The following is a 13,451-nucleotide window of genomic DNA, read 5'->3' as shown; positions in this document are numbered from 1 at the left end:
GCATGTGGCTAGTATTGGGACATCAGTTATTCTGACACACGAGAGTGAAACATACAAAGCAGTCTTCAATATTTGATAATGAATTCAAAGATGATGAAGTGTGGCCTTGGCATCTATCATGAAAATTCATGTGTTGCTTGCATGCTAACTAAAAGAAGTCCATTTGAAATAGCTTGTCCACTGTTGCAGCGGAGGCATTTATATTCAAGGCTCAAACTTTTCACCTCACCAAGAATTACAAACTGTTCCTTAATGCAATTCAGATTAGAGTAGCACTCTTTGGTGAGCGTAATTACATTTTCGCACCTTAAAAAACCACACACTATAAACTAAAATAAATCTTTCACTAAAACATAATGAAGAAAAAAGAGAAATCGGCCGTCTTGGCTGAACGTGGAAGCAAAATTAATCCACTTTTTGAGTCAGAGAACAGCTGTTTGTACTGCATGTAGTTGTTTAATGATGATCCCCATCACCACAATAACACACTCGCATACAGCACGCTCTCTGCACTAAGTGAGACCACTAGCTGGGTGCTAAATTAAAGGGGGACTCCTACTCTGCCTCAACATGCATTAAAAGTTAAAATGATCATTCATTAATAAGTTTTACATAAGCCATCACAAGCTTACAGAATTTGAGTTCAGTGTGTGTTATTGACAGAGCCAGATGAGCCAATGTCTGACCAATCCTCATTAATCCAGCATCAGATCTGACGTTCTGTTTCTTGATGAATAGCAGAAATTAGCTACCCATATGGGCTCTGGCTGCCAAACGATCTTGTAAAGTGCCTGTCCTTTTCATCCCCTGAAACTTTTATAAATAAATAATTTTTTTCCAACTCCTTCTCATCTCTCACCTGTCTCATTTCCTTCTGCTCGGTTGTCACTTTTCTTTTCTCCCTCGTCTTCCGCTGATGTTTCATCTGTCTCGGAGCTCATTTTTCCCTCATTAACCTCAGACTGGAGCTACAGCGAAAGGGTTAAGTGTTTTGATCAGGCTCTGTTGTCGTTTACTCCATACTCATTCATAATGCACGGTCCGATCGAGGCTAACATCATAATACCCTGGTCATATTAATGGTTAGAGGGCAAAGAGGCAGCAGTGGTGTTATGGATTGATGAATGAGTGCGATGGTTGTTCTCCACCCTGAGTGATATTGATCTCACTGGAGTTTAGCTGCACACACCCATATAACTTGAGGCAGTAGTGGCTGCAGGTGTAGGGGGGAAGGCAGCCTCGGTGTGTGTGGGTGGGCGGTGTGGTCAGTGTTTACTAGGGCTGGGTATCGTCACTGATTTCTAGAATCGATTCAATTCCGATTCACAAGGTCCCGAATCGATTCGATCCACGATTCGATTTAATTCGATTCGATTCGATTTAAATCTGGGAAATTTTGACAGTCAGAGATATAATTCAGATCAGGACATTTACATATTTTTGTATCTATAAAAAGGAAGCTGACACTCTCAAGACTTTATCCAAGGTGTGAGCATCACAGCAGATGCCTTTGTGTCAAAGTAGCTGAAGATAAAACACAGAAAAATATGTAGGTGATTTTCCTGGCCTGGGATTTTATAAAAATATTCTGCAGTACATCAAAAACGAAAGAAAACCATTAATTAATCAACATTACCTCTGACGTTACAGCGGTTTTATTAGAGACATGGCTAAGCATTTTGCATTTTGAATAATTTTAAAAAGTTTCAATTTGTTCAGTATTGAACAGCAGAAATTAGGTTTTCTTTTCGGAAGAATGTAAAAGGGGAAAAAACAGCGGCCGACAGCGCTGTAAGCAACAGTAGACTTGTGTAACAAGCAAGCGAATAATGAAGAAAGGGAAACTGTTAGAGAGAGGGGGGGGGGGGGAGAGGGGGAGGGAGAGAGGGAGAGAGAGAGAGCTGCGCATCGCAATGGAAGCAAAACAGTAAAAGAGTGAATTCATGACGATGTTTATGTGAAGCGTTTGGATCTTCTTTTGCTGCTGATTCGGTCAATATTGTTTGGAGAGAGATCAAACTAACAGCTTTAGAATCAGCGCATAAAGGGCGTGAACACAAAGCGCGGACCCGGATCAGCGAGCTGTCGGCTTTCAGCCCCGACTGTGAGAAAGGCGACATCTAACTGATTCTGATCCGCGGGTCGCGCTGTGTGTTTAAGTCTATGTGCAGAATCCCTGTACCTGCTCTCATTTACTGTTTGGTGGTTCTTGAAATTTTGTGAGATGTCACCAGAGATTCTGGCATTTCGGACAAAATAAATTTATATTAAAAAATCGATTCAGGATTTTAATGAATCGATTTTACGTTATCCAAGCCAGAATCGATTTTAATCGATGAATCGATTATAAAAACCCACCCCTAGTGTTTACCTGTTAGCAGTTGTGTGTGTGTTTGTGTGATGGAGGGAGTGTTCTTAAGCTCCACTGCGCTGCGTATCGAACTCCTCCCCTCCAGAGATTCTTTTCATATCAATTCAGGTGATTTTTTAAGGGTTGAGCGCGGGCCTGCAGGCAGCACCTCAGAGCAGGTAATTCTCGAGGCGAGGGGCTCAAGCTGCCGTCTGGTTGGTGCCGGGCCTTATCAAAATTCTGATGTTTTCTGCAAGGGTACTCTGGCGTAACAGTGAAGGAGCCAGGTCAGCTGATCAATACCGTTCTCCCCTCTACCCCATACTGAGGAGGGTCAGCTGAGGATCGAGGGAGGGGGATGCTTGCAGACTCTATTTTTCTATCTAACATGAGTGCAGAACAGAAGCAGAAAAGTGTAGCAGAAGAAATAAGAAGTTGGTGGAGACTAGCTCGCGGGACTTGTTTTTGTCTTTGTTTGTGAGTACCTTTTAGCGTGACCCCCGATGAGTCGTTGCCGCATTATTCTCTTTCGAAGCAATTACTTGAAAAATCCAGACTAATGTGATTACCCCGCATTTCTCAGAAGATTTCCAATTAAACTGATACTTGACTCAGACCATATAAACTATTCTAGTTGAAATGGATCCCATCTCATGTGAGAGATAAAAGCCAAGGCCAGGCAGAGGCCAGAGAGGGACTGAAAAACAGGAACACTGAGAGAATTAATGAGTGAGGAATGGAAAAGGAAAGACAGAGGCAAGCGCCAATATATAGAGACCAAAAAAACGTACACAGATAAAAAGGGGGATTCAAGTTGCGAACTAGTAAAAACAGATAGCGAGAAAGGAAAAAAGAGAAAGAGAAGGATGGCAGATGGGAGAAAAATATTGGTTGAGATTAATGGACTTTAAAGGTCAGTCCAGCATGTTGTATAATTCAGCACACAATAGCTGTGATTGATGTGTATGCTTTAGGACCTTTCTTTTTCGGCTCCCGCTGCATTCCTCTCAGAGTTCTTCCGAGCCACTGAGGCTTTGAGTTTAAGCTGGGAGGAGTACAAATTCAGTTAATAGGTTTCTGAGGAACTTTGATAAGACAGGAAACAGAGAGGCAACATCAAAGGGAATATAGGTAGAAAGGTGGTGCCTCCGTTTGCACGTATGTTTTATTAGTATGTCCTAACTGTAGTCAGTGCAGCTAACAGGCCTTACGGGACAAGTCAGTGTGATGCAAAATGTATTTACAGTCATGTATTATGAGTCTGCGTTACTTATTTATTTGTAATTAAATTATATCCTGACTGCAGTCAAGTATTTCCTAGAACCTCCTAACTTTTTCGATTTACATATGCAGCCAAAGCCGTGCTTTTTCAGCTCAGGAGTTCATGCTAATTATGTGACAGTGCTCCCTGCTGCGTTAACCTGCTCTCTGGCACCCCTCAGTGTTGATGCTGGGCCTGTTTCTCTACTCCTGCTGGAGGAGACACAAGGGCCTAAAGGAGGGTGTGTACCATGTGTCTGCGCATCACGGCGAGTGGGAGGACATCCGAGAGAATGTGCTCAACTACGACGAGGAAGGTGGAGGAGAGCAAGATCAGGTAAACGTAAATGCATTCTGACACAGAGAGTAAATAACAACCAAACTTACATAGAGTACTTATTTAAGTTCTTATTTCCAGGGTTATGTTGATACCATTAAGATATATTATTTTAAAGTATATATGAACAGAAATAAAACATCAACACTGGATGGAGAATATTTGTTGGTGTTTTGAGATAAAAATCTACATTTGCAAGATAAAGCAGTTGAATTTAGGGAAGTATTTATTCTCCTTTAACAGCAACAACCATGTTATGTGTGATTTTGTGATGTCCAAGATCAAGTCTTTCCAAAACCTGATTTTTCTTGTTTTCTAAATAATTAGGTTTTAGATTTTGTGTGTGTGCTTTGGATCATCCCCCATCATCACTTAAGCTTCGGGTAGTGTGCCGCTGCCCTGACTGACATTCTATTTAAAAGAAATCTTGGTATCATTTTTAATTCACCGTTCAGGCGCTCGATGGAATAACACTTCCAAACAGGATGTTCCCTCCTCTGTACTTCACAGCTGGGACGTAGTTTCAGTGTTGGTGTCCAGTGCTTTTTTTTTTATAATTTTTTTATCTTAAAAACTATGGTAAAAATGTTGTGGAGCATTTATGTGCACAGGTGCAGCTCTAGACTTGAGAGATGGTGCAGTGTCTTTTTGGAGAGCTGTAATTTTCTTTGTAGTGTGCTTCCAGCAGCAGCACTTATTCAGTGTTTTTCTTGTACACCTGTACATGTCAGTCCCATTTTTTTGAGTGATATTTTCTTAATTGGAGAACCTGACAGCAAAAATTTGAAAGCATATTTGAAGAAATTAGAACAGAGGTTCACTTTTTTTTTTTCAAGCCTGCGCTTTGACTAATTTATCTGTTTGAAATGAGGAGCACAAAATTTGTGTTTCATCCTCAGATTGTGGGGTTTTTTCTGTTGTTTTTTTTGGTGTTGTGGTTTATTATTTTGTATAATCGTGACCTAGATAAAGATTCAGCTATATCGTGTGAGTCATAGTCAAGAAATCTTGTTAGTCTCAATTCACAAACTATTTCTTGGAACCGCAAATTGCCTGGAGTATAGAATTGTGAGTCAATTAGCAGAAATTAAGAACGTAGATACCAATAGCTGTTAACGCCTCAGTTTTAATAGTGCTTGTAGTAGCAGTTTCCTCTTTCTGCAATTAGATAATTAATTACTTGACTGATCAATGGTCATGTTGTTGCCAACATCTCTTCTTACATGCTGGATCTTTGTCTCAGTCTTAGGAATGGGTTAATTAGCTAGCAGAGGCATTAGCTGAGCTGCACAGCTCAGATTAATGTGGTGTGCCAGTGTTGTTTTTCATTATCTCTTAAACTCCCAAAAAAGATTACACAAGAGGAAAACCGTATCTGTTCTTCTCTTCTTTCTTTTCATTCCCTTCTTCTCTCTGTGTTGGTCTCTCAGAATGCCTTTAACATGGTGGAGCTACAGCGCTCCCTCCAGCCAAGCCCAGCACAGTCACTCCGATATAGTTATCCTCAAAGCATCATCTCTTACCCGCAGACTAAGCCCACCCAGGACACCAACAAAAATGACACGTCTAATGGAAATGGCAGTGCCGCGATTGCTCTACGTCTGGCAATTCCTCCTTCAGAGACAGAAACCTTGCCGTCCCCTCTGACCTTCCGCCGCTCCCAGAAAACCCTGTCCTTCTCCAGCCAGGACTTGGCCCGCTACCTGTGTGAGGTCATCAGGGACATGGATCACCCTGAGGATCTCGGCACTATGACCACACCACGGCGTCCTGCAGGAAAGGAGCGCGGCCTCGCTGGTGTGCGCTCTCTCAGCTCCCTAAGTGCAACTCAGGGTTCAGAAGTCAGACTTCAGGCAGCCCAGAGCACTCGGCTGGACAGGTTCAAAAACCTCCGAGCTGTGGTTAGTGATTTAAGAAGAGACTCCAAGACTCCGGAGGGCCAGAGAGACAAACTGAAGGAGAGCAGGGGGCAGCCGAACTGCGAGAAAAGCGGATGAGGTTGCACTCACAGAAACAGAACTGAAAGTTGCAAAAAAAAGCAACGGGAATCAAAAGTCGTTGGTTGAAATCCAAAGGGAGATAATTAAATGTGATATACTTTGAGACTGGGAAGTTTGGTCTCTGTGAAGTCTGCTATAAATGTACTGTATTGATGAAACTTTGAACATTTATGTTCTTTGATATGAACCATGTTTACCAATGAATGATCAGATGTGATGTATTGTTTACTTGGCATTGCACTGTACAGTATTTACTCTGCAGAAAGCACTTTTTGGAAGCACTCTGTGTCAACACTACTCATGTCATAAAACTCATAAGAGTAACGTCTGAAAGCAAGACTCCAAATGAGTTTCCTGTGAGATAACTTTTCTTTGCTGTCAATGACTCATGAAATTAATTATGTGAAAAAAACGATTTTGTTTCATTTGTATTATCTATTTCCTTTTCAATAAATGAATATCTTTGATAATATTTCAAAGTTGCTCTCATTCAAATACGAGTTCATAATTAGTGATGCTCAAGTTTTCAGCTTTTGAAGTTGAAGCTAACTTTCATCATCACTGAAGTAACAGTATTCCAGGTTTTATTTAGATGATGAGGCTGGAACAGCTGTTCTTGTCTTATTCAGCTAACTATTACCAGCAACTGGGGCCTCTGATGAGAAAAACAAAGTCAATTTCAGGATTAATCATTCATGTCCAGAGCCTATAGCCTCCTGACCTGAGCTTCTGGGAGTCTCCAGAACTCAAAGTGCGGGGGTCCCAGCAGGCAGCCCTACATCATACTTAATTGGCCTGCATTACTGGAGTTAAACAACTGTGACACTGGAGCAAGCCGCTGGGGAAGCGCACAGAGCTGCTGCTTGGGCCTGATGTTCCTGTCTGTCGGCACACCTACATAATGCATCATGCAAAGAGATATGAGAGGTTCAGAGGGCGGGTTTGACTCCCCGTAAGTCTCTAAAAAGCTTTACTCGTTTTGTAGTCAGTCTGAAACCAGCGAACCAGACACATGAAATACCAGATATCTCTGCCTAAACTTAAAGATCATTGTTGCATGTTACATACGTGTAATGCTACATGTTTTTCTCTGTGTTAATATTATTATTACTAAATTGCACTTGCTCTACTTTTGTTCACTCCTGTCTAAGATAAATGCATTGCATGAATGCACACTGCCATCTATTGGCAGGCTACTGGCACCACTTTTCCCATAAACAACATCTCATTATTTTCAGTATGAGCTGTTGTTTCTGATTCAGTTCATTTCTGCAGAGCACGCAGGTTGATTTCCGAGGAATGGGTATTTCTATTCTGGAATCATGATTCACAGTTTAGCCCTGATAATATTCCACTTATTAAAAGTCGGTCAAGTATTGTGTGCACGATAAGTGTAAATGTAAACATTTCAGTTTCACTCCTTCAGTATTTAAGTAAGTATACCCACTTAGACAGTTAAATATCATTACCAGATAATTTTGGATTTAAAAAAAGCTGAATAGAACTTGGCTTCTGACCCTCTTTCAGCATTTTTTATCATCACAAATTAACTTCCAAGACTCGGAGTCTCCAAACACCTCAGTGTTGGTGCCCACTGTTGAACAGATGCGACATCCCTGTAGGTTTTGTTTGAGACTGAAAATGAGGTTTTTAAAAATTTTGCCTTGCTCCCAAAACTACTTTTTTATTTTTATTTTATTTATTTACTTTACCAAAAAACAACAACATTATCTTTCCATTAATTATTTCAATGGACGTAATTTAGCTTTCAGCCATTAGAGGACACTGTTGTTCCATATACTGTACCACAGCAATCCCATGGTGCAACTACAACAGCGCCTGAGGGGCTTTTACAAATGAAAACCACAGCAAATGAGTGGAGAGCCAGCAATGAGGGGCTTAAGTACCACAAAATCTATTAGAGTCATACGTTCCTATATCAAATTTCAGACAGTGTATCCAGATTTACTGTAAGTAAAAATACGACACACACACACACACTAAAAGAAAAAGAAACAAAAGCTTCATTGAAATAATTTCTTTACTAATAACAAAGAAGCATTACAGACAAAGTGAAATGGTAAATGGCCTGTATTTGTATAGCGCTTTTCTAGTCCCTAAGGACCCCAAAGCGCTTTACACATGCAGTCATCCACCCATTCACACACACATTCACACACTGGTGATGGTAAGCTACATTGTAGCCACAGCCACCCTGGGGCGCACTGACAGAGGCGAGGCTGCCGGACAAAATGAACACAAAGTGTATACATAAGGCATTTACGATGCAGAAATTACCAGTACAAGCATTGATGCATCATAGAGGCTCGCTGCTGTATAACCAATGGAGGGGCTAAATTCAACAATTGTTGCTTACATTTATGTATTTGATTTGAATATTTATTTATTTTTGGTTGGGGGAGGGCATTGAGTGTTTTTCCCCCTTTTTTTGAGTAAAATTTTTTTTTTAACTAAAATGTTTTGTGGGGTTCTTTGAAAAGGATCTCGTCTACCTGCATAAAGGATCACATAAAAACATTTAAAATATCCCTGTGGACCTGAAAGTCACTGGGGGTTTCTTTCCCAGCATATCATGGGGTGAGAGGAAGGGTACACCCTGGACAGGTAGCCAGTCTGTCACAAGGCTAAAACAGAGAGAGAGAGAAAACATTCACGCTTACAGCCAATTTAGAATCAATAATTAATCGAACATGCATGTCTCTGGACAGTGGGAAGAAGCCAGAATACCCAGAGAGAACATGCAAATTCCACACAGAAGGAACTCATCCAGTGGATTCAAACCCAGGACCTTCTTGCTGAGAGATGCTACATACTGCACCACCATGACACCTAAAGTGGAAGCCTGGATGAATTCAGGCACATATCTGAAAACTGCTGCAAGTGAACAAAGTTTGTCACCACAGATGCAAATTAAAACAATACAACCCCTCCAAAAATGCATACAGAAATATGCTCACTGTCTTCAATTGTGAAGTGGAAAGTGTTGACATGAACGCAGAGTTTAAAAGCCAGCATCCGTGATGGTAAAGTGCACATTAGTCTGCATAGTATGGGGAACTTGCACACCTGTGAAGACCCCAATAATAATGACTGAATGATAAATAGCTAATATATGAAGTACTATATGAAGATATGCTGCCATCGGGGTGACAGCTTGCTAGGGAGGGTCTCACTTCCTTTTTTTAACAAGACAGTGTCAAAACACATTCAGCATGTCTTTTAACACTAAATTGAAGAGCTGAGCAGCTGTTCCTTAGATCAAGCAAAAATAAATAAAAAGGATCTAATAAAACTGCATCAATTGGTCTCAGAACACTTACATGTGTTATGGAGTAATATTAAAGTAATGGGACTCATACTGGAAAGTAAAATCAACCCTTTCATAAGTCTGTAAGAACTATTAAAAACACAACGCCCCACAGATCCAACAGAATGAATAGGAGGAGGAACCATATAAGATACAGCCATGTACTATAAATGATGTTTTAAAAAGTACACATGAAGACTAACATGCTGGGACTGTGAGTTTTAGCGCTGCAGTACATATTTCTGATGAGATATCAGTACGTAAGGTAGGGGACGGGAGAAGGTGGTGGAGTTGAGTAAGTAGGAGGAGCAACACAGGAGCAGAGTGTTTGATGTGACAGCTGGAGATTGTAAGAATGAGGGGTGACACAGTGCTCCAGCTTCCTCAGCCCTGGTCGGTCACCCAGTCAGCCTGTCAGTCAGTCACTCTCTGAGATTCCAACTCTGTTTACTCTTGTGTTATTAACATGCGTGAGTCTCTTTGTATGTGTGTGTGTGTGTCCGTGTTTATCCTCAGGCAATAGATCTGGAAGAAGTGACAGTGTGGCGTGGCCCTCTGTCAGTCGCCCAGTAAAGTGGCATGCGTGTCAGCTCTCCTGACAGACGCTCTCATCCTGCTGGCCAACGGTGGCGGCTGCAAATGTGGGACATGTCTTGTGACAGAGCGACACAGCCTACACGACAACTCGGCATGCAGACAGGACATGAGCAGTCAAGTTTGATGTGAGGGGGGTCACTGCTGAGGGCCCAGGCTCTCAGAGGGTGAGTGAAAGCTGCGGTGATCTCTGCACAGCTGGAGATGCAGCAACTATGCTTCACCTCACAGTCTTTTGTTTTAAAATGGATGGAAAGGAAACCTGCTTTTGCCAGAGGTTTGCTGACATGGTTCTTACTGTAAATGCACCATGTATGGCCTCAATTAATCACTGCACACTGCAACAATATCGTTAACAAATAAGTGGAGTGAACGAGAAGAATTAGAGATCAATTAGTTTGTACTTAACCTGAGATATGGTCGATGAATCAGTTTCAACACTGTATTTGAAAGAATTTGTGTAGTTGTGTGTTGGCGATAGACTAACTGATAGATAGAGGTACTAAGGGAATCTCTGCAAGAAAATATTTAAAGATCTTTAATCTTCCCCATTAAAACAGCTGGGAGAATAGTCCAAATGTAGCATAGGTAACTAAAATTAAACAGAAATGTAAAGGCAGGTGTTAAAAAATGTAGCACACAAATTTGAAATACATAAAAAAATATGCAGCAAAGGTTTTAATTTTAGTTTTTGTCTGTTTGTCAACACCAAAGCTGCTCACGGTGCTTCAGTGTTTAATGAGACTGGGGCGGTTGAATGGCTCTGTTCCACTGTAATATGTATTCCTCTGTATCATAGTTTCCTTTTGTTTTTGTTTTTTTTAAATAGAGCTAAACACTCTGAAAATAGACTGAAACTAAACTGAGCTCTGTTTCAACTCTCTGCTTTGGATTTTCTTCTCAACTTTCTACCATACCGAGATTTTAAATTAAATAAAATTAAAAAACTAAATGTATGTTGCACTAACCCAGTATTATATTCGATGTTAGTGTGCATGTGTTGCAGTTAGTTTTGGAGTATATCCTGTACACTGCTCTGAAAAAAGTTAAGTAAACATTTTGGAAACAGTTGATCGTCACAGTATAACTAAAAGTCAGTTAAACGTTTAATCGAGTTGGTCTAGTTGTTAAGGATAAACTGCTTGAACCTATTTTATCTGCTTAGGTGCAAATTAATCGGACAACATATGAGAGGCAACAGGAAGGCAACCCTCAAAAAGTCAACAGTTATGCGAGTTTGGACCACAGACCATTACTTTCTCCTTATCCCTCCTGACTTTTTCTTAGTTTTGATTTTTGCAAGTGTCCTTGTCACTACTGATAGCATGAGTTGGCACATGGGGCCCAATCAACTTGCACAGGTTGAATAGCTCCCCTGGGATGGCGCATTCATTCATGCCGTGACGAGAATGTCTCCCAGCACAGTCTGGGCAGTTTGATACCAAGAAATGGGCCAGTGCATGATGGTCAGGGTGGTAGATGAACATCCACCCAGCAGCAGGACCAGTATCTGCTCCTTTGTGCAAGGAGGAATAAGAGGAGCACTGTTAGGGCCCTACACCTCTGACCTGACCTGTATCAGGCTAGTCAGTTGTTGACCAAACAATCAGAAACATGTGACAATTAAGTGTTTATTTAAATTATTTGTGATATAGTTGAAATTTCCCAGAAAGCCAATAAACAGCTGCTGTGTTAACATTTTCCAGCTCCTGTCCTAAGTATTAAGAATGAACTTAGAGTGATTTAAAAAAAAGGAAAGTCGAGATTTCAGTTTGATTTTATCCCATCTCATTATGCAGTTCTCATGATCAGCCCACAGATGGCACTCTTTGCCACACCTGAGCTCTGCCCCACACCACTGATCTGTGCTCACATCAGGATCCTCAGGTTTCTTTTCAGTCCCAGAGAGTTACTTCATCCCCTCACCATGTGATTCAGTGCTCGAGCAATGTGCTCTGCAAGGATGCACCGGATCCTTCCAGAAGTGCTCTGGCCATAGTTTATCACTGACTGCATTAAGAGCATTTAGTGGCACAATTGTGATGGATTCTGAGAGCAGCTGATTTATTGATCACTCTCCTCAGCTAAGCTGCGAATACTCAAATAGTTACCAATCACCTCCAGAAGTCACCTTCCCACAAAGCCTTTCTCTTTCAGCCTTGTAAATGGTTTCTGGTCTGTGCCACAGGTGACTTTGAGACAAGAACTAACTGGATTTTTAAGGCAGGATTACACAACAAACGAATCAGTGAGGTGCTCTTGCGTTGAATGCGGCCATTTGCGGCCATCGAGGACTTTGTCCATCCATCACCGAGGAAGAGGAGGGTCGAGCTGAACAGCAGTGGTGTTTGAGACGAAGAGGGGGAGAAGCAGAGGGCGCCTGACAGATGGGCTTAGTGAGTGAATCATTGACAAGGGCCTGCTATAGGATGCTGGCTCCATCAATAGCTCAAAGCCTGCGTGATGAATTACTGCAGACAAACAATGCTGAGCAAGCAAATGTGTGTGTGTGTTTTTTTTAAACAAAGCCAGGTGAAAATATTAGAGCTTCTTTTCAGAGCATTACACCTCGAAATATTAGCTATGTTCATGTAAACATGATTTCTTGGTAAGCCCGAACATTGCCAAGAAATGGAATATTATAGTAAAAAAATTTTTTCTTTCTTTACTCTTACTTTCACTCATATGTTAATTATTACCATCTTCTTACATTTTAGGGCAAGATGACAGATTAATCTTAAAGACATGATATATAGTCATAATGCAAGTTTCCCGAATGCTGTAAAAGCACTAAACATATACTTACTTACTTATGTACACATAACTGTGAGGTTAGAGTTTATGATTGTTTTATTTACTGTAAAATACACAATGATAATTAAAGTCTGTCAGATTGTAATTAAAATCAAACCAGTGGCACATTTGCAACAGAAGTCATTCTTGACTCTCTATAATTAGCCCTGTAAATTTCACTGTTTGTTTCTCGCATCTACTGTGTGAGTTTGTTTGGTTGCTTTTATTTAGTATTTCTGACAAAGTAGTTTTTGTGGAGTGTTTCTAGTCCTCCGAATTCTGGGAGCTGTAGTATTGAAGGATACATACAGCTACCACCATTTCATAAACACTTTGGAGATGGATAAATACTTTATTTTCAAATATCCAACAGCTCATTAAAAAGACTAAATAAAATAATTAAATAACACTGAAAATAAAATAAAATCAAGGATAAAAAAGGCACTATCCATCCACAGAACTGGACTAAAACCCTAAAGATCCTTATTTTAAGAAAAGAAATATGAGAGAAAAAAGCATCAAAAGTCAAACTTCTCTCTTGTTTCTACTTTTCTGTGACTTTTAATGAGTAGCCCAGAAAATGTTAACACCTCCCTCCCCAGACTAATCTTCTCCCACCCTCTGTGTGTCTCCTCCTCCCCTATACTGCAGACAGAACTCCACCAGGTGCTGCTGAAAACAATGGCTGGCCCATGCAGGGATCAATGCCAGGCCACTGATGGGCTCTCATTCCTTCACCAGCGGACGTGATAAATGACATGGCCCATATGTTTCAGTAGCCTAGACTCC

General features: G+C 40.9%; 1 protein-coding gene across 1 annotated transcript in view; it reads left to right on the top strand.

The window, feature by feature from the left end:
- LOC146627592 (neural-cadherin-like) overlaps window positions 1-5,962 on the top strand; it is a 116,748-nt gene extending 110,786 nt beyond the window's left edge. Inside the window, exons 32-33 of the mRNA XM_085359024.1 lie at window positions 3,793-3,947; window positions 5,378-5,962. Coding sequence (XP_085215150.1) covers window positions 3,793-3,947; window positions 5,378-5,944 — 722 coding nt within the window. The 3' untranslated portion in view covers window positions 5,945-5,962. The remainder of the gene's footprint in view (window positions 1-3,792; window positions 3,948-5,377) is intronic.
- Window positions 5,963-13,451: the final 7,489 nt, after the last annotated feature.

The sequence above is a fragment of the Diplotaxodon limnothrissa genome, linkage group LG7 (genome assembly GCF_057381915.1).
Source record: "Diplotaxodon limnothrissa isolate DT_005_m linkage group LG7, D_limnothrissa_male_GT1.1, whole genome shotgun sequence".
NCBI classification, from domain to species: Eukaryota; Metazoa; Chordata; class Actinopteri; order Cichliformes; family Cichlidae; genus Diplotaxodon; species Diplotaxodon limnothrissa.
Note: the sequence above shows the minus strand (reverse complement) of the source record. Positions and strands in the feature narration are given on the sequence as shown.